The sequence below is a fragment of the Muntiacus reevesi genome, chromosome 14 (genome assembly GCF_963930625.1).
Source record: "Muntiacus reevesi chromosome 14, mMunRee1.1, whole genome shotgun sequence".
NCBI classification, from domain to species: Eukaryota; Metazoa; Chordata; class Mammalia; order Artiodactyla; family Cervidae; genus Muntiacus; species Muntiacus reevesi.
Genome location: NC_089262.1, coordinates 28,471,967 through 28,496,961, shown reverse-complemented (window position 1 = coordinate 28,496,961; position 24,995 = coordinate 28,471,967). Strand labels below are relative to the sequence as shown.

The window sequence follows — 24,995 nt, the reverse complement described above, 5'->3', positions numbered from 1 at the left end:
TATTAGAGCTTCAGCATCAGTCCTTCCAATGAATATTCAGAGTTTATTTCCTTTAGGATTGACTGGTTTGATCTCCTTGCTGTTCAAGTTACTCTCGTTGTCTTCTCCAACACCACAATTTGAAAGCGTAATTTTTTGTCACTTAGCCTTCTTTATGGTCCAACTCTCATATTTGTACATGACTACTGGAAAAATCATAGCTTTGACTATATGGACCTTTGTCAGCAAAGTGATGTCTTTGCTGTTTAATATGCTGTCTAGGTTTGTCATAGCTTTCCTTCCAAGGGCAAGCATCTTAATTTCATGGCTGCAATTACAATCCAGAATGATTTTGGAGCCCAAGAAAATAAAATCTGCCCTTGTTTCCGCTTTTTCTCCATCTGTTTGCTATGAAGTGATAGGGCCAGATGCCATGATCTTAGTTTTCTGAATGATGAGTTTTAAGCCAGCTTTTTCACTCTCCTCTTTCACCTTCATCAAGAGGCTCTTTAGTTACTCTTTGCTTTCTGCCATTAGGGTAGTATGAGCTGCATTTCTGAGGTAGTTGCTGTTTCTGCCAGCAGTCTTCACTCCAGCTCCTGCTTCATCGAGCTCAGCATTTTGCATGATGTGCTCGGCATAGAAGTTAAATAAGCAGGGTAACAGTATACAAACTTGATGTACCCCTTTCCCAATTTTGAACCAGTCCATTGTTCCATGTCTGGTTCTAACTGTTGCTTCCTAGCCTGTAGACAGGTTTCTCCGGAGACAGTTAAGGTGATCTGGTATTCCCATCTCTTTAAGAATCTACCACAGTTTATTGTGATCCACACAGTCAAAGGCTTTAGCATAGTCAATGAAGCAGAAATAGATATTTTTCTGAAATTCTTCTTGCTTTTCCTATGATCCAGCGAATGTTGGCAATTTGATCTCTGGTTTCTCTGCCTTTTCTCAATCCAGCTTTTACATCTGCAAGTTCTTGGTTCACATGCTGTTGAAGTCTAGCTTGAAGAATTTTGAGCATTACCTTGAAATGAGTGCAGTTGTGTGGTAGTTTGAACATCTTTAGCTTCGGTTCTTAAGCTGAAGGTAAACAGTTAAGGAATGTGAAACATACTTTTTCACTCTTTAATATCAATAATATCCTAAATTCTCCCCCCTCAAGAGAAATGCTATTCCTATTTTATGTCTGATTATTTCTTAAGCTTTCTTACCCATGTTGATTTCCTATGTTTGTTTCATGATTTGTTTTTTAGTTTGTTGCACTTTAAAAGTGACTGAAACTGATTAGACTTAATTTATTCACAAAGGATACTATCATCTAAATAAAAACTTCTGCTCTCCTGGTTGTTTGGTAAATGAAAATCTCATTTCACAGATTATTTCTGTGGCACAAGATGTGGGTTTTTATTTTATGTTCTGTTTTACTTAAGATTGGTGGGGGGGAAACACATGACTTGTGGGATTTTACTTCCCAACCAGGGATTGAACTGGGGCCGTTGGCAGTGAGAGTTTGGAGTTCTAACCACTGGACTGCCAGGGAGTTCCCTATTTAAGAAACAACTTAAAGACAGTTGTGCGTGTGTGCTCAGTTGGGTTTGACTTTTTGCGACCTCGTGGACTGTAGCCCACCAGGCTCCTCTGTCCTTGGGATTTGCCAGGCAAGAATACTGGAGTGGTTTGCCATTTCCTTCTCCATAAAGATGATTAAGTCTTAAATTTTATATAGAGGTATAACTTAACACATTTTATTCTAACACTTGAGACTAGGCAAAAACCTTGATTTGAACCGTTTCAATTTAAGATTAATTTTACATAAACTAATTTGAACTTGACCTGAATTCTTTAAAATTAATTGTTTAAACTTAGCTGCTACTGCTAAGTCACTTCAGTCGTGTCCGACTCTGTGCAACCCCATCCCTGGGATTCTCCAGGCAAGAACACTGGAGTGGGTTGCCATTTCCTTCTCCAATGCATAAAAGTGAAAGTGAAGTCGCTAAGTCATGTCCGACTCTTCGTGACCCCATGGACTGCAGCCTACCAGTCTGCTCCGTTCATGGGATTTTCCAGGCAAGAGTACTGGAGTGGGGTGCTGTTGCCTTCTCCGTAAACTTAGCTACTTGATATTTAATTGAATTAGTATAGTCCAGTGTGGTCATCTGTGTCATGTTAAAGACCATTCTTCTAAAGGTATTTGAAATTGAAAGAGAAAATTTCCCAGATGAATCTAAGATAACAGATCAGAGAATCTTTATTCTTATCTTAACTGCTGTCAGCTGCCCTAGCCCTTGGCTCCCTGGGAACTGAGAGTGGATCATCATCCTTCATGATGCTTTGGTGGAGGCTGTGGTTCCAGTCCAGATTATGGTTAGGGACCTGGTTGTACAGAGCAAGTTAGATTAGTTAACCTTAAGGATGTAAATATATGGTAATTGCTAAATGCACTGGCATCTTTTTTTATATGGCTGCTGGGAAGGGTGACTATAAAATTTATTGTTCAAATTGAGACATAGGAGAGTGAGAATACTATTAATAAATATGTGGGGCAGTAGGCATAAACCAGAGCACAAGGTCATCCATCCCTGAGCTGCGTGGACTTCTAAAGATCAGAGGCAGTATACATCAAATTGCCTGCCTAGTATACTTGCTATTCCTATTCTACTCCAGCTTTTGCTTTTCCTGTAGGACATATTTTGGGGAGCATAAAATGTGAACAGATGCTCGATGAAGAGCAGTGGGATGAATGGAAACAGTATAGGAATTCAAGACTCTCTGGATTTTTATGTAGCCGTGTAGCCGTATAGCCTGTATATGCAAAATCTTACCAGTAAATGTTAAATACAAGTTCCACAGAACTGGTGCATTTATGTTTTAAACATGATTTTTTTTCACAGTTCTAGGAATTTTGAAGAAGTATATGTTACTGGAATTTTTCCTAACAATGTGGAATTATCCATAGAAAATGTCAATGCCCATCTAATTTCCCACTATTGCAGTTTAAACTTCCTTTTTTCTGTCTTATAATTGGCATATATGTAGAGAATGTTAGCTAATTTTTAGTGTCAAAATGTGGAAAACCTCATCCAAATAGAAATTATAAGAGTTTCTTTGGACTCTGTTCTAAGTTTTTGTTTTTTTTTCTTTTTCATATTGGGCTGAAATCTGCCACCCTTCCATCCATTGGTTCTAGTTCTGTTCTCTGGAGCAGCATGGAGTAAGTTTCTTCTATTAGAAGGCAGCTATCATATCTTCCAAGGTCACCTTTTCTAGACTGAATGTCCCTAGGTCCTTTACTTTTTATGTAAAATAATACCCATACTTATAAACTTCATACTGATTCCTTTTGAATACATTCTAATTGTCAGTGTCTTCCATAATACAGTTAAAATATGATGGCCCCAGATTTTAATTCTATGCCATATTTTTTTTTGGTATTGTGCATACCAGTGAAGAATATCCTGTACTGTAACCCATGAATCGGGCACACTAGTTTATTAGTGCAGCTTCAGCTATGTTAGGTATTTTTTTTCTTAGCTGTACTTTTGACTCGTACTAAAACATATGGTCATAAAAAAATTTTTTTTAAAAACATGGTCAGCTAAAACCTGTCAACTTAAGTAATTTGGGGCTATCCTTTTTTTTAAGAAGGCATTTCTGCCTTGGTAATAGAGCTTTAGCAGGTGTGATTGTCAATGTGTTGCTTACTCAGAGAACCTGAAACAACAAAAACGTTCTTATATACTAAAATCTGTGGGCCTTGTTTTATGTGACTTAGGCTCTCAAATTAAAAATTAAAGTAAATGTTATTTTAAAAACTTTACCTGAAGATTAATTTATTAGAGTTTTGGAAAATGTTTTTGTCTCTTTGAGGTCTAAATAGTATGATTGCAAAGCATCTGACTTAGGTCTCCTTTTGCAGCATGTGCTACATTTTTAAGAGAGAAAGAAATGTGTATAATGATTGCTGCCTATAACCTGGAAAATGTATCTAATATAATAAATATTGCATTGTACAATCTGTACTCTAGAGAAAGAACCTCAGCACTGTTGGCATTCTTTGGATAATTCTTTGCTGTGAATAGCTGTCCTTTATAGGATATATAACAGCATCACTGACCTCTCCCCACTAAATACCAGTAGCACACATCACCACCTTCTCCTCTGCAGTTTGATCATCAAAAATATCTCCAGACATGACCAGGTATCTCCAGGAGGGCATAGAGAACCAGGAGATTCTCCCCTAGTTGAGAACTACTGCCTTAGAGCATCAGAAATATTTAAGTCATGCCGGTAACAGTTTCTACCTTAAATGTTTTCCATAATTGGAGCTAGAATACAGTATTTTAAAACTACAGAACATAATAAAGAACTTTACATACAGCAGATACTTTTTTAAGCTTCTAATTTGATCAGTTTTTCTTCCTAATGCTGCTGCTTATCTCAGTTTGTCCTCCCTGCTTTGTGATAATGATCTTTTGATCTGAAACAATATGTGTGACTCTCTTAATTTATTCAGATTAAGGGATGAAAATTATGCAACAATAACAAATAGGGTATTTGGTTAGGTGGTTTATTAAGTTCGTACCTGTTTTTTTGTAGTCCATGATTAAATTACTGGGAAATGTGCTTTTAAGTTGATTGAACTCCTAGATTTTAAAAATTAAATTGTATTATGTTTATTCTACTCCACAATATAGCCAGCAGCCAGCTTCGGGTGTAGCCTACTCTCATCCAACCACCGTTGCTAGCTACACTGTTCATCAGGCTCCAGTAGCTGCTCACACAGTTACTGCTGCCTATGCACCAGCAGCCGCCACAGTTGCAGTTGCCAGGCCTGCTCCAGTAGCTGTTGCAGCTGCTGCAACAGCTGCTGCTTATGGAGGTTACCCCACTGCACACACAGCGACTGACTATGGTTATACACAGAGGCAACAAGAGGCACCTCCACCACCACCCCCAGCTACTACACAGAACTACCAGGTAAGAAAGCTGCTGCTTTCATTAGCCTTAACATACAGGTTCAGTGGCATCAGTGTTTAATGTAATGTACAAGCCAGTGCTTTTCAAACTTGAGTCTTGCAAAATATACCTCTAATGATAGAGAAAAGTGATTGTGTATTCCTAGGTAATCCAGGGGCATACTCCAGGGATTAAGCCTCCTTGCAGTGAGTTTTATATTAATAATCCCCCAGTCCATTTCACTTCACTCTATATGTATGTTTGCTTTAATTAAAAAAAATTAATTAATGGCTAAATATGTTAATCTCGTAACAAGTTTTTGAGAAAAATTAAGACATATAAGGTCTTCTGTCCCTTGTTGGTACTGTGGTATTATTTATCCACTTGGGACACCCCTATGTCTATTTTGAGAACCACGACCTTCAGATATGTAGGACAAACAAATAACACAGTGTCAGGACTTCCCTGACTGTCACAAAGCTTAGAACATCCAGGTGTTCTTTACTCTGGAAACCATCTTTAAGTAGATCCACCATGCAATTTTTAAATAAAATTAATTTTTAAATAATGTTTATTTTTAAATTTTTGATGATTTTTTCGATTTTAAAAGTTAAACATGCTGCTTTAAATGATTTTGACCTTATTTGATGAAGTCCCAAATGAATCCCCTTTGTATTGAATTTGAATCTTCTGTTTATATTCATACATATTTAGGTTTCTGTTTTCCTTTCTTGGGTTTTTAATGTGGCAGAGATGAGGTTTTTTCCCTCTGCCACTTCACTGATAGCAAGATTTTCTTCCATTCTTGTTCTTTAGGATTCGTACTCATATGTAAGGTCCACAGCTCCCGCTGTAGCTTACGATAGTAAGCAGTACTACCAACAACCGACAGCAACTGCTGCTGCTGTAGCTGCCGCCGCCCAGCCTCAGCCTTCCGTTGCCGAGACCTACTATCAGACAGGTGAGCTTACTAACATGCCACCCTTTCCTTGTACACTGTTGAAGCATACTATTCAAGGTGTTATTTAATGAAGATAGGCTTTTGAGTCCATCTAAACTTGTGTTATATTACCTTGAGAGGCAGGTTCTAGCCATGTCCTTTCTGTATAAAAATGCCTTTGAGTCCCAAAGAGAGAAGGCCCTGGAGGCAGTTCACAATGTTGTCCTTCTCTCTTGGAAGTGTATTTCATGTCTGGTCTTCAACTTATAGTTCTTTTTCTGCTGAAATAAGCTGAACGAAAGAAGTTGTGGCAATAACTTCGGGCCGCCTGCTTTTTGCCCAAGAATGCTCAGACATACCTTCCTTTGTAATTAGTGGAGGCCCTGATGGTGATTTCCATTTTGTGGACCCATATTTTTAATTCATCTTTCTCTGATCTGTAATGACAGTTGGTTTTGCTATCAGCCACTGATAGTACAATATATATTAACGGTTTGAATGCAGGAACTGTTTTGTTTGCAAAGAAGCCTACATATCTGTAGTCTTTAAAAGATGGATTTTTCTCATAGAAATTTAACTGAGCACCTTTAAGACCAAAGCTCTCTGAGTTCTGAAAAGTCAGTCAGTTCAGTCGCTCAGTTGTGTGCAACTCTTTATGACCCCATGGACTGCGGCATGCCGTGCCTCCCTGTCCATCACTAACTCCCAGAGCCTGCTCAAACTCATGTCCATCGAGTCAGTGATGACATCCAACCATCTCATCCTCTGTCGTCCCCTTCTCCTCCCGCCTTCAGTCTTTCCCAACATCAGGGTCTTTTCCAAGGAGTCAGTTCTTCACATCAGGTGGCCAGAGTATTGGAGCTTCAGCATCAGTGCTTCCAATGAATATTCAGGACTGATTTCGTTTAGTATTGACTGGTTTGATCTCCTTGCAACCCACGGGACTCTCAAGAGACTTCTCCAACACCACAGTTCAAAAGCATCAATTCTTTGGCACTCAATTTTCTTTATAGTTCAACTCTCACATCCATACAAGACGACTAGAAAAACCATAGCTTTGACTAGACGGACCTTTGCCAGCAAAGTAATGACTCTCTTTTTTAATATACTGTCTATGTTGGTCATAGCTTTTCTTCCAAGGAGCAAGCATCTTTTAATTTCATGGCTGCAGTCACCATCTGCAGTGATTTTGGAGCCCAAGAAAATAAAGTCAGTCACTGTTTCCATTGTTTCCCTATCTATTTGCCATTAAATGATGGGACTGGATGCCATGATCTTAGTTTTTTTAATGTTGTTTTAAGCCAGCTTTTTCACTCTCTTTTTTCACTTTCATCAAGAGGCTGTTTAGTTCTTCGCTTTCTGCCATAAGGGTGGTGTCATCTGCATATCTGAGTTTATTGATTTTTCTCCCGGCAGTCTTGATTCCAGTTTCATGCAGCCCATCATCTCAACATGACATACTCTGCATATAAGTTAAATAAACAGTGGCAATATACAGCCTGAAAAGTAGGCGACATCTTTATTTTTGAAGGACCATGAGAGTGTGGATAGAGCCTTGAATTAGAGAAGAGTAGAATTGGTTTCTAGCCCTGGTGTTACCAGTATCATGGGCAAGTGATTTTTTACCTCATTTCATCTCTTCTCTTACTTATGAACAGGGTAGTTGACTCAGCTCTTTCTAGGATACTTTTAGATCTAAGATTGATTTTATTAGTCCCTTAGAAAGTGGGTTAAAAGTATTTTGAATTACAATGATCCTGGCTTTCCTTATAGTCTCCTTTCTAATGATTTGTGGGTACAATGAGCTTTAATAAACTTCCTGATTAATTTACCAAGGTTTGATGGATTATGCTGAAGAGTACTGAATTAATCTTGAGTCAGAATACCATGGTATAGTCTAAAATCTGACATGACCATGTGACTTTTGTAAATTATTTAGCTCTTGGACATCAGGGTTTTCTTGTAAAATGTAATCATCTGTATGTCATGTGGATCAGATTTCCTACTATGTGTAGAAAAAGTTTTATAAACTGTTAAGTACTGTTTGTTTAAGGTACTTTTACTTAAGCATAAGTGAGTTTGGTCCCTAATATTTGGCCTGTCTCAGAAAATTATATTTGTATGCTTTAGTGATCCTTAATAAGGGATTAATTATTAATTTAGTGATGATAAGTCTCAAGATTCTTAAGGTATTCAAGTGTGTGTGTGTGTGTGTGTGTGTGCGCTCAGTCATGTCCAACTCTTTGTGACCCCATGGACTGTAACCCACCCACCAGGTTCCTCTGTCCATGTAATTTTCCAGGCAAGAATACTGGAGTGGGTTGCCATTTCCTACTCCAGGGGATATTCCCTTCCCAGGGATCAAACTTGAGTCTCCTGCATCAGCAGGCAGGTTCTTTAACACTGCACCCCTGGTATACATTGGTTTTAATGTGTTCAAAGATAGCAGAAGGTTCAGGCTTGACATTAATGATAGCCGTTTAAGAACAGCTGCACTCGAGCTATTGACATTTGAAGAATTAAATAAGTAGCTCCTTGTGGGTTGTAATTAGCTTGAAGTTCACAGTGGACAAATCAGTGAAATTCTTTTAAATGGTGTATGAACAAGTTCCATATAATCAAGCATTGAAAATTTTACTGTAACTTAAATTGTACTTTGAGTCACTCTCTGTTTTGTTCCCAGTATTAAGCATAAATCTCAAGTATACTGGCTAGCCCAAATACACACACACACATTCTTTCCTTAAACCTTTGTTAATGACATGGTTTAAGTAGTGTTGGTATTTCAGTTAGTGGCAAATCTTGACAAAATGTCATTTCAGAAATATGTAGAAAGCATCTGGGGAGGAATAGTAATTTATATAGATGTTGTATTTTATGAAGTTGATAATAAGAATTTTACTCCTTTTATCAAGGAGAAATTGCTAGCATAAAATTTCCAGTTGATGATGTTCTATGTTTGTTTTTTCTAGGATATTGCTACAGTAACTATGCTGGTTCACCTTTCTGATATTCTTATGTCTCTTTTCCAATTTAGCCCCTAAAGCAGGTTATAGCCAAGGTGCAACTCAGTATACACAAGCCCAGCAAACTCGACAAGTGACAGCCATAAAACCAGCCACACCAAGTCCAGCTACCACCACTTTCTCCATTTATCCTGTATCCTCCACCGTACAGCCAGTAGCAGCTGCAGCTACTGTGGTGCCATCCTATACCCAGAGTGCTACTTACAGTACCACGGCAGTTACTTATTCTGGTAAGACTGATAAAGTGTGTTTAAATGAGTAAGCGAATTAGACTCACCGAGAAACTATCTTGGTTTTCTGTGGGATGGTCTTACTTCCAGTACAGCAGTAATTGAATTAATTGATAGGTGTTAATACAAATATTTGTACATAGTGTGACAAATGAACCATACTCTTAAGATGTATGCTTTTTTTTTTTTTTTTTTTTTTTTAAAATACCAGGAAGTTTTAGAATGTAAAAATGCCCTCTGGGCTTTTAAAACCTTGGTCCCAGCATTGCAGTTAGAGAAAATAACATCTAGTATCCTACAGGGTCATTCCCTATCTGACTTTTCCAAATGAATTTGAAAGTTCAAGGTTAGCTTCAGGAAGTACCAGTGACAGATTATTTACATTGTATTTTCAGCTCACAAGGAGTTATATCTTCATATTTACTATCAGGAATAAGTAATCTTGAAAATATTGGGGGCCTTTATAAACATCCATAGATGATGGTTATATAACACATCCCTTGGAAAAACAGAGTAGATTTATTTTCCCTAGTAATCATATATTTTTCCTGGCCAAGAATAATCACTAAAACCTTGCTGTGCCCACTGTTCTTCCTAATTTTCCACTGAGGTACTTTGTAGTATTGGAATGCTTAAAATTACACATGACTTTTTTGAAGACACTTAGCGTTGTGCTAATGTATAGTTTGTTGTTGGTTTTGCATTTTACTTATTCCTTAGTATGCTGTCTTGTTCCATGGAAGATTTAAGATGGCATATGTCATTTCATTTTTCATCTCTTGATGTTTTTTGGTAGTTGAGGTGTTAGAAGTAGCCACTGAATTTTTTAACTTTTTTTATTTCTCAAAAATTTTTTAAAATCTCTTACTCTGTGTCGAATGCTGTGCATGGTGTTAGGGATACAAATTAGGCATGTTATGTTTGGGATCAAGAGTTCATTGTGGCTGAAATACAGAATACACAGGATAACAGGAAACTGAGGCTGGAAATGTCAGTGTGGAAAGCCTTGTATGGTCTGCTGTGGTGTCTTGTCTTTACCTTGTGGGTAGACAGGATGCCAAAGAGAGCTCGAGAAAGGGAGCAATGGACAGATTTGTGAGTTAATTAAGACAGCCGTGTGGAGATGAACTGATGTAAGGAGATATTATTATTGTTTGATTTGTTACTCATGATGGCACAGATACAACTTTTCTGCCTTTCTCTGGTTAACTAGTTATAACTGTAAATGGAGTTATTTCAGTGAAATCTATTTGGACACGTAAGGAAGAAAACCCACATCAGCTTTAATAAATAAGGAATGTGATAGTATCCTTTCCTATATCTTGTTTTTCTCTTGCATCTATTCTTCCCTTTATCTTTCTGCCTCTCTCAGCCTTTGTCTCTCTCAGTTGCTTGAATATACCGTACACAGCATGAAGATAATTATTTCTGTTTACTGCTTTAGTATGTAAGTAATATATCATTTTTAAAACTCGAAGCTGTTGATTTAAAAAGGAAGAAAAATTAAATTACTAGGCATCTATCCCTAGACACTAATTACCATTAACTTTTTAGTGCATGTCTTTCTATACTTTCTTCCATGCAATTATGCATATACAAACATCATGGTTTCTTAATAAAAAGTGAATTTTGTCTTATATGTACTACAGTGTAAACTGCTTTCCTTGTGTGAATGCCCTAAGTATAGAGATCCACTATTCCCTGGTTCATGTTTTTTCTCCAGTTTTAGAAAATTTTCCTTCTGCAGAAAAGTGAAAAAACAGACAACAAATGCCCATACAACATTTAGTTAGATTCACCAAATATTATTTTGTTACGTTTGCTTAACTCTCCTCTATTTAAACACATTTTCAAACGGTTTAGCAATGTTTCCTTGTTTGCTAAGTTGCCCATGACATGGTACCTTGCGTGGAATTCTTCCACATGTATTTCCTAAGAATAGGAGCATTCTTTTATATAGCAAAATGCAGATAAGAAATTGGACGTGGATATTATCTAATAAATTTTCTTCAGTTGTCCAAAAATGACTATGGCTGGACTTTCTCCATAGTTGATATATTTGTGCTTTGTCTTAAATTCAGGGTCCAGTCAAGGATTATATATTATATTTGGTTATCAGTTTCATTTTCCTTTGATGTAGAATAACCCCTGGGGCCTCCCTGGTGGCTTAACAGTAAAGAATCCACCTGCAATGCAGGAGACGTTTACAAACGTTTACAAACGTACAAGAGACTTAGGTTCAATCCCTGAGTTGGAAAGATTCCCTGGAGAAGTAAAGATTCCTAGTATGCATATCTAGGAAATCCCGTGGACAGAGGAGCCGGGGGGTGCTGCAGTCCACAGGATCACAAGAATTGGGCATGACTTACCACTAAACCACCACCACCACAGAATAACTGCTATTTTTATATTATCTCTCATGACCTTGATTTTTTTTTTTTAACATTTATATTATTTATTTACTGTTTGGTTGCGTCAGGTTTTAGTTGCAGCACACCGGGCCTTCGTTGTGGCAAGCAGGTCTCTCTCTGCTTGCCACAGACTCCAGAGAGTACAAGCTCAGGCTCAGTACAAGCACGGGCTCCAGAGACTGCAGGCTCAGTAGTTGTGGTGTGCAGGCCCTGTGGCATGTAGAATCTTAGTTCCAGGAACAGGGATCGAACTGTGTCCCCTGCATTGGAAGGTGTATTCTTAACCATTGGACCACAAGGAAGATCGCAGCCTTGATGTTTTTGAAGAATTGAGACAAGTTGTCTCGTAGAATATCCCACAATCTGGATTTATCTGATTTCTTTTTGTTTAGATTCTGGCAGTTTTTTAGTCAGTAGAACTACCTATGTCAGCATTTCATTTCAGCACATCAGGTACATGTAGTAAAGTGAAAATCGCTCATTCGTGTCCTACCACTTGCAATCCCATGGACTATTCTCCAAGCCAGAATACTGGAGTAGGTAGCCTTTCCCTTCTCCAGGGGCTCTTCCCAACCCAGGGATCGAACCCAGGTCTCCCACACTGCAGGCAGATTCTTTAATAGCTGAGCCACAAGGGAAGCCCAGAAGTACTGGAGTGGGTACCCTATCCCTTCTCCAGCGTAACTTCCCAACCCAGGAATCAAACCGGGGTCTCCTGCATTGCAGGTAGATTCTTAACCAGCTGAGCTTTCAGGGAAGCCAGCCATGTAATAAATAATGTCAGTTTATTCCTTATTAATGGTGTCAGGTATAATTACTGATTGAAGTGGTGACTACCAGATCTTTCCTTTTTAAAGATACCTTTTTCCCTTTTGTAATGAACCAAGTTATCTATCGGCCTGTTAGCCCAGCTATCTTTCTAAGGTGTTATATCCTTTGAAAATCAGTAACTGAATCAAATTCTCCATTGGTGAATGAAAAATCCTTTTACTAAGAATCAGTGTGAAATGAGTTGGATTCTTAGGAATTCTTCCCTGAAGAGGAGTTCTGTTACCCTTTCTTTTTTGATGTTACTGTAGGCTTCTTTTTTATTCAGTTTAGTATAATCCATTGCTTTCATTTTTCTTTTTAAGGCACACAGTGTCCCAAATTTGGATAGCAAAGGATCATTTTCAAACCAGTTCTGAGTCTTTTGAACTTGGCATCATTAGTCTTTGAGCATTTCTTTCTTTTCTGGCACAGTAAGATGTTACTCTGCCTGATTCACCATTACATCCCTAATATCCAGCATAGCACTTGACATAGGGTAGGAGATAAAAATCTCTGAGAAATGTTTAAAAATACTTTAGAAATTCAGTATCTAGGCTTCCCACACTCAAGCTCTATAACAAAACATCAAGAGGTAAGAACTGAAATGGCCCTTATAACCTTATAACCTATGCAGAACAAGACAGAGTATTAAGGAATAAATAAAATGCAAAACAACAATAAACTTTGAGCCTTTCCTGCCATAAACTCAAAATCAGCCATTTCACAAAGGAACCTTGGTTTCTTGTATGGCATTAGTATTTAGAAACCAAGATCTACGCTTAGAAAAACATAGTTTTTAATGACTAATACTGTTTTATTGTATGCATGTGCTACATTTTAAAGTTTCTGTTGGGGACATTTAGTTCCATATTAAGGAAAAGCTTGAAACAGCACTGGGTAAAATAATCAGTTTATGTACAGATCTGTGTGTTTGCCAATTGTTTTCCTCAGATAAATTCCTAGATTTGTAACTGTTACATCAAAGAGTATACACATTTTAAAGAACATATGATACACACTGTGAAATTACCATCCAAAGAGATCATTATTAGGGCTTCTGAGTTCTGTGTCTGCAAGTTTATATCAGCTACAGCTTAGGTCAGCTATTCTTTTTATCTCTTATTGAAAATAAATTCTACAGTGTTGGTACCTACTAAATGATGACTTGTGTTATAATGTATTTACTGCTGAGGTGATAGTCTTTGTTTCTGATACTGTACCTTCAAAAATTATATTCTAACTGTTCTAATTATGCAACTTCTTATTTGATAAGTATTTATAATGTACTTTTTATGTGAAATAGTTTTAGCTTTTCAAATGAGCTTTTACTTAATTTAGAGACATAGCATTATATTTATTTTCCCATAATGCTTTACGAGAAATGTATGTGTGTTTGCTAGTAGTTATAGGAAATTTAAAGGAGATCCCTTAGCAGAGTTCCAGAACCTTCAGCATACCGTTCAGTTTATGCTTTGATTTTTTAAAAAATGCTGAATAGTAAGCTATAATTAAGCTTACCTTTTATTAGTTTTAGACTACATGTATGCAAATGAAGGAGGTTATTTTGTAAATATTATTTTGTAATATTAATTTGTAAATAATATTTACAAATTAAATTTTGTAAATATTAGTGATTTTTCTTGTTTAAATAACACAAAGGACCTTAAAAAGCTGGTCAGTTCAGTCGCTTAGTTGTGTCCGACTCTTTGCGACCGCATGAACTGCAGCATGCCAGGCCTCCCTGTCCATCACCAACTGCCAGAGTCTACCAAACCCATGTCCATTGAGTTGGTGATGCCATCCAACCATCCCATCCTCTGTCGTCCCCTTCTCCTCCTGCCCTCAGTTTTTCCCAGCATCAGGGTCTCTTCAAATGAGTCAGCTTTTCGCATGAGGTGGCCAAAGTATTGGAGTTTCAGCTTCAACATCAGTACTTCCAATGAACACCAGGACTGACCTCCTTTAGGATGGACTGGTTGGATCTTCTTGCAGTCCAAGGGACTCTCAAGAGTCTTCTCCAACACCACAGTTCAAAAGCATCAATTCTTTGGCACTCAGCTTTCTTTATAGTCCAACTCTCACATCCATACATGACTACTGGAAAAACCATAGCCTTGACTAGATGGACCTTTGTCGGCAAAGTAATGTCTCTGCTTTTTTAATATGCTGTCTAGGTTGATCATAACTTTCCTTCCAAAGAGTAATCATCTTTTAATTTCATGGCTGCAGTCACCATCTGCAGTGATTTTGGAGCCCCCAAAAATAAAGTCAGCCACTGTTTCCACTGTTGTCCTTTCCATTTGCCGTGAAGTGATGAGACCGGATGCCATGATCTTAGTTTTCTGAGTGTTGAGCTTTAAACCAACTTTTTCACTCTCCTCTTTCACTTTCATCATGAGGCTCTTTAGTTCTTCTTTGCTTTCTGCCATAAGGGTGATGTCATCTATATCTCTGAGGTTATTGATATTTCTCCCAGCAATCTTGATTCCAGCTTGTGCTTCCTTCAGCCCAGCATTTCTCATGATGTACTCTGCATATAAGTTAAATAAGCAGGGTGACAATATACATTCTTGACATGCTCCTTTTCCTTTTTGGAACCAGTCTGTTGTTCCATGTGCAGTTCTAACTGTTGCTTCCTGACCTGCATACAGGTTTCTCAAGAGGCAGGTCAGGTGGTCTGGTATTCCCATCTCTTGAAGAATTTTCCACAGTTTTTTGTGATCCACATCATCAAAGTCTTTAGTCAGTGAAGCATAAGTAGATGTTTTTCTGAAACTCTTGCTTTTTCGATGATCCAGCAGATGTTGGCAATTTGATCTCTGGTTCCTCTGCCTTTTCTAAAACCAGCTTGAACATCTGGAAGTTCACGGTTCACGTATTGCTGAAGTCTGGCTTGGAGAATTTTGAGCATTCCTTTACTAGGGTGTGAAATGAATGCAATTGTGTGGTAGTTTGAGCATTCTTTGGCATTGCCTTTCTTTGGGATTAGAATGAAAACTGACCTTTTCCAGTCCTGTGGCCACTGCTGAGTTTTCCAAATTTGCTGACATATTAAATGCAGCACTTTCACAGCATCATCTTTTAGGATTTGAAATAGCTCAACTGGGTTTCCATCACCTCCACTAGCTTTGTTCATAGTGATGCTTCCTAAGGCCCACTTGGCTTCACATTCCAGGATGTCTGGCTCTAGGTGAGTGATCACACCATCGTGATTATCTAGGTCATAAAGATATTTTTTGTATAGTTCTTCTGTGTATTCTTGCCACCTCTTCTTAATATCTTCTGCTTCTGTTAGGTCCATACCATTTCTGTCCTTTATTGAGCCCAGCTTTGCATGAAATGTTCCCTTGATATCTCTGATTTTCTTGAAGAGATCTCTAGTCTTTCCCATTCTATTGTTTTCCTCTCTTTCTTTGCACAGATAACTGAGGAAGCCTTACTTATCTCTCCTTGCTATTCTTTGGAACTCTGCATTCAAATGAGTATATCTTTCCTTTTCTCCTTTGCTTTTCACTTCTTTTCACAGCTATTTGTAAGGTCTCAGACAGCCATTTTGCTTATTTTGCATTTCTTTTTCTCGGGGATGGTCTTGATTCCTGTCTCCTGTACAATGTCATGAACCTCTGTCCATAGTTCATCAGGCACTCTGTCTATCAGGTCTAGTCCCTTAAATCTATTTCTCACTTCCACTGTATAGTCATAAGTGATTTGATTTAGGTCGTACCTAAATGGTCTAATGACATTAGTGAATGGTCTAGTTTCCCCCACTTTCTTCAATTTAAGCCTGAATTTGGCAATAAGTTCATGATCTGAGACACAGCCTCAGTTTTCTCATCTGTAAAGTATGTATAGTAATACCTCAATACCTACCTTATAGTTCTCTTCTGAGATATCACTGTATCTGGAACACTGCCTCTTGTAGTATGGATTCTCAATTTTCAAAAAGCATAGGGAATTCCCTGATGGTCCAGTGATTAGTACTTGACCGCTTAATGCTGTAGGCCCAGGTTCAGTCCCTAGTCAGGGAACTAAGATCCTGCAAGCCATGTAGCATGGCTAGAAAAAAAACCCAGAGCCTAGTAGTTCTGATCATCCAGCATTGTAGGATGCTGCTGATCTTATTCTCCTTTTTATTTTCTTGATACATAATTCATGAAGCTGCAGTTTAAGTGGCATGTTAACAGTTCCTGCACACAACTAGCCATTTGCAAATTTTCTATTAATAAAAATTTCAGAATCTTATGATTCTGATTTCCCATGCATCTTAACCTTCACCTTTCCAGTTCATGTTCTCTTCCCTGTGTAAAATATATTAAAGTGAGTGGGTCTTAAATCTTTACTCCTCAGTATAGCAGTTTGCATTTGAGATACCAAAAAGTTCAGTTTTCCTTAGGTAGTTCTTCTGTTCTGTCATAGCAGCTAGAAATCTCTCTCTTGAGCCTTAACTTTTGACCCACTCATTTCCTCTTCAGGGGAAAGGATGAGGATTAGGGAGTCCAACAGATTTCCAGGGATCTTGGTTTAGGAAACAGGAAGTTTCCCAGTTTTAACATAGCATTATAAATAAAATCAGCAACTTTTTAAATCAGTACATCACTGCACATAAACAGCTTGTATATGTTATATCTGTAGCTAGCTTAATGTGCTTATTCATCAAAGACTTTGAACAGTGGAAGGATAGAATTGATACATTTAACCAGAAAATTCAGTGCTTTTTCACCTTTTGGAAGATGAAAACCAGTATCTTTGGTTCTTTATTTCATATCTTGCCTTCTGTTGTCCTGATGCTCATCAGAACTCCAACTCCGTATTACAGACTTTTGCCAAGCTTTAGTTACCTTACCTCTCCAAACCAGCTTCTATCAGCTGTTTACTTTTATTGATTGTAGAACCCCTTCAGTCAGTCACTGGAATTCAAAATCTTGGTGTCATCTTTGTGTAATTTCCCCTTTCATATCTTTTATCCCCTAAACCACCAAGCACGTATAGTCTTACATTCATGACTTTCTTTTTTTTCCTTTCTGTATTCTAGTTCAAACTTTTCCTCAAACCCAGCACTTTCTTAATTATATTCAGAGGAATTCTGCTTGGGGAAAATACTATATAACAGTTTCATTACCACATAAGTTTATCAGACCAGTCTATCACAGCCTTCCAGCAGTACTATAAGCCTTCTTGAAAGCAATGACCAAATCTTATCCTAACACCTGCCATGTATTATGTAAATACTCAGTTGGTTGACTTACATTAAAAGAAGAATAAGTAACATTTTTCTTAGGTTTTGTGAGATACAATTTATTCATAAATATGCACATGTAAACCTATCTTTTTAAGCAGAATTTATTGGGTTTGAATTCCCATCACTTTTCTTGGCCTTTTACAGGTATGTAACATAATCTTTGTTTGATTTTATTTGTAAGGTACATCTTATTCAGGTTATGAAGCAGCAGTGTATTCAGCTGCATCCTCCTACTACCAACAGCAACAGCAGCAACAGAAGCAGGCGGCGGCGGCGGCGGCAGCAGCAGCTGCAACAGCTGCCTGGACAGGGACCACCTTTACTAAAAAAGCACCATTCCAAAATAAACAACTGAAACCAAAACAGCCTCCCAAACCACCCCAGATTCACTATTGTGATGTCTGTAAGATCAGCTGTGCTGGACCACAGGTATGTATAATGTATGCTTCATCATGAATCTTCAGTGGTTGTCCTTGATAGTTAAGTATGATTGATTATTATAATTCTTATGCCTACAAAGAAAGTTTACATTTTTCTCTCCTGCTAGCTTTTAGTTAACATGTACATATTTCATCAAATGACCATTTTTTAAAGGCTTTTGTATTGGCATACAAGAATTCTAAGAAAAATACAGTAAAAATAGTTATGAATGTTAATAAAAAGTGGACAAATTGAGCTTTTCTTTAGGAAGGATACTTTGCTCTTTAAATAAAACTTTTAATTTAGCTTAAAAGTTTTATATTCAGGTTAGTTGGGATTTGGGAGTAAGATTGAATTGTTATTTCTTTTTTGGCATTTATGACTTACTTTTTAAGGCCTTTATGCAAAATTCTTGACCTTAAGACAATTGGATATTGATTTTCTTAGTTCTTCAAGGTCCATGTTGAGTGTATAAGTAGAATTTTGTAGTCGAAAAAGGGTGATCATAAAAATAGTTTAAAAATATATATATTAAAAAAAGAAATAGTTTTATACTCTGACATGATGAGATGAGAAGACTTTGTCAGATATAAATAGCAGAAGTTGCCTTTCTCTAATATTAAAAATCCTTAAGCTATTTTAATAATCTATAATATTAGGATAATATTTTTCATGACTTTAGTATATGCTTTGTAGAATGTTACTTGTTTCTATATACTTATTTCCTTCATGAGGCTGTAGGGACTTTGGGAATAAGAAAGCTGTAGGAAAGTGTCTTTTTCAAAATTATCAACCAAAGAAGCATGCAGAACCTTTATTCCTTTATTCTGTTTTTTGTTGTTGTTTTTTGTTATTTTCTTGCTGTTGCTAAACATGAAATAAGTGAGTTAGGGAAGGATCTGTTTATAAAATCTAGTGAGTTCAACTCCGTTCCCAACTTTATTTGTTAATACTTTCTTTAAGGGTGTCTAGTGTTTTTATTGGAGAAGGAAATGGCAACCCCCTCCAGTGTTCTTGCCTGGAGAATCCCAGGGATGGGGGAACCTGGTGGGCTGCCGTCTATGGGGTCGCATAGAGTCGGACACGACTGAAGTGACTTAGCAGCAGCAGCAGCAGCAGCAGTGTTTATGTAAAAATTTGGTAAGCAGTTTGACAGACAAAAGGCATAGTATTTGAAAAGATCAGATTTTGAGTTTTTAGTTGTTTCTTTCAGTTACATCATCTCTCACCCTTTCCTAACCTGTGTACATTCTTTTAAATTTACTAGATCAGTTCTGTCTGCTTTTCAGTATAGAATTTGGGAGTTATTTTCAGTTGTCAGCATTCTCTGAGTTACACCAAATTAGAGACTAGTTTAATATATGTGGCTGTTAAGATAATACCTTTTTTTCCCTATTTTAAGTTTGGTAGAAAACAGTTTCATTGTGATAACATGCTCAGGGGAGAGGAGACATAGGGAATGTTTGCAGCAACCCAGGACTAAACAAGAAAGGGAACAAGAATGTTGGCTTTAGTATTTGAGGAGGGTATCCTATTCAGTAATGACTGTTCAGGGGGAATGATGATGTGGTGGCAATTACAAATGTTAAGAGACTTGACTATGTGGTAGCATATAAAAGGATAGTACATAGCTCTAGGGTGATAAGTTAATAGCATTTAGAATCAGTATGTATATGCAAGGCTGACCATTGATTTGGGGGAGCTGGACGGTTACGCAAGAACAGACCAAGAGTACCTCTGTTAAGTCAGAGGCAGTGCCGTAAGGGCTTAATGAATCTATGGAGAAAAATACCGTATGAATGAGATGGTGAGTTAGATAGAGTCTAGTGTAGATATAAGAAAGGAGACTAAATTGGTTCCAGTATGAGGGGCCGTTGTTCCAATCCTGTTTCTGCGACTTAACTTGTGGCCTTGGGCAAATTGGAGACTTTAAGTCGATTGTCTGGGCTTTTGTTTCCTCACTTCTGTAATAGGGACTTGTCCCTAAATAATTGAGGTTCCGGCTGCTTCACGGAGCCACTTTAGGCTGCTGCAGATGGTGAGAAGAGAATCAGATGGCTAGGTCTTAGGGCTTCCTCTTTTGTTTGAAAAACAGTAACTTTCTTTACTTGTGCATAAGATTTCATTTTGAGGAAGGATTTTCTTGTTTCAAACTTAGAAAGTCATTGTAGGTAACCTCTAAAGTCCCATTCAGCTTTGAGATTCTGTGCTATCTATGCAATTTTACGCTCATCATGTGTGTATAAAAATTTTTTAAATAATATAGGAAATAATAAACTGGCCCCACTCAAGCTCATTATTGACCTCCTCGCATTTTAATAAAACTGCCTTCCTCTGTCGTTGACATTGAAGACAATTTTTAATATATACTTGCACTATTTTGATGGCTAGTATCAAAAGGGATACAATTCTGGCAGTTAAATACTTTAAATAGACTTTTGTTCAGGGTGGAATGGATTCTAACACAGATTGTGAAAAGGCATTCTTGAGTTTTCTCAGATGCAACTGACTTCTAAACCAGTTTTATAAGTAATCATACCTGTTTATAAAGAGTCTTGTTACCATATAGTAACATTTCTTTTCTTCTCATGTGGCAGATATATTTTTTCTCTCTCATAATCCTATAATTAAATAATTTCTTTTGGAATGATCACTCTTATTAGTCTCTACCCAATATTATACATAAGCACTAAAAGACAGAAATTCTTTCAAACTGAGAGCAGTTACCTTATATTGATATTTTGGCTATGTATGAAAGTCCTTTGCTAATTAAAGTGTTTGGTAAGTGTGTTCTTGGTAAAAAGGTACAGAGAACCACAAATGCATCGTGTATGTAGGGAAGCCACATGCTCCTGTTCAGTTGCTTTTAAAATGGTGTAGTGCTGATATTTTAATGAGTATCAGAGATTGGAATGAATAATTGCAAACAATGTAGATAGAAAAGTAGTGAAGCAAAATTATTCTTTTTGTTTGAGACAGACTTATAAAGAACATTTAGAAGGGCAGAAACATAAAAAAAAAGAAGCTGCATTGAAAGCCTCACAGAATACCAGCAGCAGCAACAGCTCTACTCGTGGGACTCAAAATCAGCTACGTTGTGAGCTCTGCGATGTGTCTTGTACAGGAGCAGATGCATATGCTGCCCACATTCGTGGTGCTAAGCATCAGAAAGTAGGTGTTTTTTTCCCACACACCCTTATGTCTTAACTCTCTTTTCTTTTCCATTTTTGGTGGGATTTGGGGGTAAAATAAAGAAGTCTTCAAAATTTGAAAATTTTTGAGGGTATTACATGCCTAATGTATATATAAAGGCGACATCAAATAGTCATTGCTTAAGGAAGGAAAGAGTGGTGACCCTTCTTAAAATTGAACTCGGTCGTTTTTTTCCTACCAACTGAAATTGAATCATGTAATTGTTTTCCACCTTCTGTTATGCTTAAGTGTAGGTTGGTATGCATGTGGCCAAGTCATTTCCTCCCTGAGTGGTAGATGGAATATGTATCCGAATCTGTTTCACACAGATTGTTTTGAAAGTAATGAGTTTTTATTTTTAAATGTATAAGAGAAAGAAATACAACAAAGAAAAATATGATTAAGATTTTCATTTTTTAGGGTCTTTTAGGCAAACTTTTTAAAAAAAAATCTACATTCTCTGAGTTTTCTGACAGATAAATACGCTTTTATTTTGTAGGTGGTTAAATTACACACAAAACTTGGTAAACCCATTCCTTCAACAGAACCAAACGTTGTTAGCCAAGCTACTTCTTCAACAGCTGTGTCTGCTTCAAAGCCAACTGCCTCTCCTTCAAGCATTGCAGCAAGCAATTGTACTGTGAATACTTCATCAATTGCAACTTCTTCAGTGAAAGGTCTTACAACTACAGGAAACTCGTCTCTTAATAGCACAGCCAACACTAAAGTATCATCAGTGCCTGCAAATATGGCTGCCAAGAAAACATCTACACCCAAAATAAACTTTGTTGGCAAGTACTGAAGATTCTGTGTTCCTTCTAACTCTGTTAAAGTGGTATTTCTCCTCTACTCCAGTACTAGCTCTTCTACTTATGCAGTTGTTTTCTTTTCTGGGACCTTATTTAATCACATATCTGTATTTTTTTTCTTAAAGTTTTTTCGGTTCCATTTTCTTCAGCCATAGACTAAAAATATATATGTATTTATTTTACTGTTCCTCAGGCTGCTGACCTAATTCTTACTTTCTCTATTTCTTATCCAGTCCTCAGTCTCTTATTATAGTATTTCAACTCTACCCTTTTCTGAAATCACCAAAAACCTACTTGCCACATTGAATGGCCAGTTTTCTGTTTCATCCTGTTGACCTCTCTAACATTTGAAACAGTTGACTGCTATACCTTAAACCTTAATTATGTTTCTGTCTCTCTATTTTGGGTCCACTGACTCCTTCCTCAGATATCTTTATTGGTTCTCTGGCTCTCATGTTCATTAGCTGGTAGTATTGCTAAGATTCTGATTCTGACTCTCATCTCACTCACTTAGTATTCATGAGTGGTCTTATCTGTTCCACTGTGTATATAGTAACTTTAAAATCATTTGGGCAAATTCAGAATGCCCACCTGAGTTCTAGAACCATATTTTAGACATTTCCTGATCATTGTCTGTATGGTTCTGTTGATGCCTGTTAGTGTCTGTTTCTAACATTTTATCTCATCGCAAGAGTACTGTGAAGTAATCTCATAAAGCTGCTGCTTTTTCACATGAAAAAGTCCACTGATATTTTTTCTTACTTGCTGCCTCTTCCAGTTGTTTCTAATCCTTTTGTTTCTGTCACTACAATATTCTCCAAAAAGTGTCTTTTTCTCTTCATAGCCTCTGTTGTTTTTTAGGCCTTCAAAGCTTCTTCCTCAGAGCTTTGTCTCTTATTGCATCCAGTTTCTGCAACACTTTTGTCAAAGTCATTTTGTAAAAAAAAAATATCAAACTGTGTTAATTTCCTGTTTAAAAATTTTCTGTGGCCTTCCCCTTGCATATAAGAATAATGTCTGTATTCCTTAATTATGTCATCCAAGTCCTTTCACAAATTATCCTCTACCTCAGATAGCATTACCTCTACCTCAGTGATGTGCTGTGCTTAGTCACTTAGTCCTGTCGGATTCTTTGTGACCTCATAGACTGTAGCCTGCCAGGCTCCTCTGTCCATGGTATTCTCCAGGCAAGAATACTGAAGTAGGTTGCCATTCCCTCCTCCAGTGGATCTTCCCAACCCAGGGATTGGACCCAGGCCTCCTGCATTGCAGGCAGATTCTTTACCATCTGAGCCACCAGGGAAGCCCTGTACCTCATGATAAGTCCTGTTGAATTACCAAGTCTTTTTTTAATTTACCATGGTCTTTTTTTTATTATTATTTGTTTATTTTAATTGGAGCTAATTACTTTACAGTATTGTGGTGGTTTTTGCCATACATTGACATGAGTCAGCCATGGGTGTACATGTGTCCCCCATCCTGAACAACCCCTCCCACTCCCCTCCCCATCCCATCCCTTCCCTCAGGATTGTCCCAGTGTACCAACTTTGAGTGCCCTGTTTCATGCATCAAACTTGGACTGATGATCTATTTCACACATGGTAATTATACTTGTTTCAATGCTATTCTCGCAAATCATCCCACCCTCGCCTTCTCCCACAGAGTCCAAAAGTCTGTTCTTTATATCTGTGTCTCTTTTGCTGTCTCGCATATAGGGTCATCATTACCATCTTTCTAAATTCCATATATATGCGTTAATATGCTGTATTGGTGTTTTTCTTTCTGACATACTTCACTCTGCATAATAGGCTCCAGTTTCATTCACCTCATTAGAACGGATTCAAATGTGTTCTTTTTCATTGCTCAGTAATACTCCATTGTGTACATATACCACAGCTTTCTTATCCATTCGTCTGCTGATGAACATCTAGGTTGCTTCCATGTTCTAGCTATTGTTAACAGTGCTCCAGTGAACGTTGAGGTACACGTGTCTCTTTCAATTCTGTTACCATAGTCTTTTTAACTCCATGTTTTTGTGTTTTGCTTGTGCATACTGTTCTTTCTGTTTAGACTTAATTCTCTTTTTTTCTGCCTAACCAGTTCATACCTAGCATTCTTAACCCCAGCCCTGGTGTCATACTTGCTGAATCTATTCCTAACTGGATCAGGTTAAAGGGTAGTGGCTCCTTTCCTTTACATTCCCAAAATACTCTGTTAACACATTGTACTATAATAATGAGTCAGGCAGTTCAGTCACTCAGTCGTGTCTGACTCTTTGTGACCCCATGAACTGCAGCACACCAGGCCTCCCTGTCCATCGCCAGCTCCCGGAGTCCAGCCAAACCCATGTCCGTTGAGTCAGTGATGCCATCCAACCATCTCATCCTCTGTCGTCCCCTTCTCCTCTTGCCCTCAGTCTTTCCCAGCATCAGGGTCTTTTCAGATGAGTCAGCTCTTCGCATCAGGTGACCAAAGTATTGGAGTTTCAGCTTCAGCATCAGTCCTTCCAATGAACACCCAGGACTGACCTCCTTTAGGATGGACTGGTTGGATCTCCTTGCTGTCCAAGGGACTCTCAAGAGTCTTCTCCAACACCACAGTTCAAAAGCATCAATTCTTCGGCACTCAACTTTCTTTATAGTCCAACTCTCACATCCATACATGACCCTAAATTGTTGGCACCTCAAAGACAGCCACACTGTATTATTATGTTACTAGAACTTAGGATAGTGCCCAGTTCCATGGCAAAAGGATATAAACATGTTGTAAGAGCCATGGTGAGGACAGAGAGGACCACTGAATATTATGAGAGAGAGAATGGGAAGATAGAGACATGTATTTTCATTAATAGCATAAAAAAGCCAAATGGTTTGTATGGTTCTTCAAAATTCTAATCTATTGTATGTCAAGCAGGAGTTTGTTGGTAGAAAAGATCAGAACTTTATCTGGAGTTCTTGTATCAGTTCATACATTATATAAG

The 24,995-nt window shown here is 37.7% G+C and overlaps 1 protein-coding gene across 3 annotated transcripts in view; it reads left to right on the top strand.

Annotated features, from left to right (window-relative positions):
- The window catches only part of ZFR (zinc finger RNA binding protein), an 81,110-nt gene that overhangs the window by 20,503 nt on the left and 35,612 nt on the right, over positions 1-24,995 (top strand). For 2 of the 3 annotated variants that reach the window (XR_010658980.1, XM_065905176.1), the window contains exons 3-9: positions 3,170-3,193; positions 4,677-4,959; positions 5,755-5,899; positions 8,916-9,134; positions 17,776-18,023; positions 20,994-21,185; positions 21,706-21,997. Coding sequence is in view for 2 of the 3 variants with exons in the window: in XM_065905176.1 (XP_065761248.1) it covers positions 3,170-3,193; positions 4,677-4,959; positions 5,755-5,899; positions 8,916-9,134; positions 17,776-18,023; positions 20,994-21,185; positions 21,706-21,997 (1,403 nt within the window). In the remaining variant the exon portion in view is untranslated. The remainder of the gene's footprint in view (positions 1-3,169; positions 3,194-4,676; positions 4,960-5,754; positions 5,900-8,915; positions 9,135-17,775; positions 18,024-20,993; positions 21,186-21,705; positions 21,998-24,995) is intronic. The other variant, XM_065905177.1, reaches the window with a different exon arrangement.